Raw genomic sequence first — 2,500 nt, forward strand, 5'->3', positions numbered from 1 at the left:
ATGCCGAGTTGTAATAGATTCTAGTCGATGGTGCTAGTCACGAAGAAGTGCTGAGGAATGCAAGTACACAGGTAGCATAGTATCCACCACAGAGCTACCTGAAGTAAGGCACAAACTGACGAAAATCTGGGCCAAGTTAAGGTGAAAGGACTATAGCATGAATCAAAGAGGCAGTCAGCTCACCGTATAGGCACCACAGTCGTCCATCTCCATAGCCTTGATGGTGAAGGTCCACAGGTTGTCATTCTCCTTCTTGAGGCTCACTCTGTCTGTCTCAACCACCGTCTTGCCATCCTTCATGCTGTAATGAGAGTGAGGGAGGTAGAATTACAGTGTGCTAGTCATCATCATCATCATCATCATCATCATCATCATCATCATCATCATCATCATCATCATCATCATCATCATCATCATCATCATCATCATCATCATGCATGTAATTCTCAGACATATTCCACTCTACTCTTTTCCTTCATTGTCCTACCATCTACTCTTTCCTCTCTACTCGTTTCCTTCATTGTCCTTCCATCTACTCTTTCCCTTCTACTCTTTTCCTTCATTGTCCTCTCATCTACTCTTTCCCTTCTACTCTTTTCCTTCATTGTCCTTCCATCTACTCTTTCCCTTCTACTCTTTTCCTTCATTGTCCTTCCATCTTAAACAGACAACAGGCAGGACAGTTTTCCTCTCGTAACCAGGAAGTGTTTTTGACGAAGGAACGCAGGACAAGGAAAAAAAATCTAATACCGCTGACCATCCTGCAAAAAACTACTCTGAGATACAACATAGGAGCCATTGGAAATACCTTTGAGAAGCCTATCCTAGAAATAAAAAACACCAAGACGCGACAACACCAGCCAAAGCTATATGTGAGAGTTACAATGACGTCTCTCTAACTTACCCTCTCTCTCTCTCTCTCTCTCTCTCTCTCTCTCTCTCTCTCAAGGCCCCGGTTTGCTTTCATCTGACGTAACTGGGCCACTCTCACAGCTTGAATATTATGTTGTGGTTCCCTAGCACTCGATGGGATTCAGGGCAGGAATGAGTCTCCTTGGTTACTAGTCGAATCAAACCTCAAAACTAACTGCACTTAATGAACAGAACTGCAAGGGTTTAGGGATATTTGTCAGGCTAGAGTGGCTTTCGTTTTTTTTTTTCTTTTTACTGGACACTAAAATAAAAACATCAAATATTTTTACGACACACCTGCCTCGTTTTTTCTTTTTTAGTTTGGGAAAGAGACGATGCGCTGTAGTGATGCTGAGTATGGCAGTGGAGAATGAGTAGAACATGAACGAGTGGAAGTGATGAATTGACGCACCATCCCTGCTTTGCCTCGCTGTCTATGTCGCGCTTCGTTACCGCGCTTCGAAGCTGATGAGTACGCGTGCTCGAACACCAGAAAAATCCACTGAATCGGTGAATGGTCTCCCTCTCACTGCCCTCTCACTACCTCTCACTGCCTTCTCATTTTCTCACCTCTCTCTCTCATTTCATTTCCACTGCATTTAATCCAATGAAATGAGTTATTTGAAAGGAGCCTCTGGAGTTACATGGAGAGACAGACTGTCAAATGTGGAAGTAAAGGAGCGTTGTGGTGTGAAAGTGGATGTGATAGGAAGCGTTAGGAGAAATTGAGGTGGTTTAGTCAAGTTGAAGGGATGGAAAGCCAGGAACTAACGAGGAGTGTGTATGTGAGTGAGGTGGAGGGGGGGAGAGGAAGGGGGACATTGATGATAAGATGAAGGGATGGAGTGGAGAGGTATATGACAGAGCGGAGGTGTGAGCTGGGGGGAGGGCAGTGAAATGGCGGGGGACAGGGCGACACGGAGGCGATTGGTTTGTGGCCACCCCTTACGGGATTAAGGCGTCTGACAATAGATGGATAGATAGATTTCTTCCTTCGTTTACGTGGTTCTCTCTGCTCCTCTCAATCCTCTCTTAGGGCCAATTCGCAAGCTTATTATCGATGCATGCTTTTTTTTTTTTTTTTTTTTTTTGTAATGTGTAGTGACGATGCTGTGCTTGGGCAGTGGCAGTTTTGGGTCACTTCTCATTCTGGCATCAGTGCTCCCGTGACACCTCTTCTTAGCGATTTAGGGTAAACAAATGCGTGAGGGAAGGCGGAAATAAGGAAGTCCTGTGTGTGTGTGTGTGTGTGTGTGTGTGTGTGTGTGTGTGTGTGTGTGTGTGTGTGTGTGTGTGTGTGTGTGTGTGTGTGTGTTTCAATAGCCTGTTTATTTTTCCCTAGCCTGAGGGAAAGAAAAGAGGTTAAAAAAAAAAGGAAAAAAACAATTCACTACGTGTAAATTGAGATGCTGGTGATTTAGAGGGGGGAAATAATACACGTGTTTTTTTTGTGTTTTTTTATGTTTTCCCGTCTGTTTGTGTGTTTCTCTGAGTCTGTAGTTAATTTATGAAGTCTGGGGTAATATTCACAGACGTAAGCTGGAAAATTTTACTAGATTGTTACGTGGGTGGAATTCTCATAGTTACT

General features: G+C 43.8%; 1 protein-coding gene across 5 annotated transcripts in view; it reads right to left on the minus strand.

Annotated features, from left to right (window-relative positions):
- Obsc (Obscurin) overlaps nt 1–2,500 on the minus strand; it is a 543,345-nt gene that overhangs the window by 180,228 nt on the left and 360,617 nt on the right. For all 5 annotated transcript variants that reach the window (XM_080280411.1, XM_080280415.1, XM_080280412.1 and 2 more), the window contains one exon: nt 184–301. In XM_080280411.1, coding sequence (XP_080136537.1) covers nt 184–301 — 118 coding nt within the window. The remainder of the gene's footprint in view (nt 1–183; nt 302–2,500) is intronic.

This window comes from Coenobita brevimanus, chromosome 84, assembly GCF_032717465.1.
Source record: "Coenobita brevimanus isolate Jiangsu-jjx chromosome 84, ASM3271746v2, whole genome shotgun sequence".
NCBI classification, from domain to species: Eukaryota; Metazoa; Arthropoda; class Malacostraca; order Decapoda; family Coenobitidae; genus Coenobita; species Coenobita brevimanus.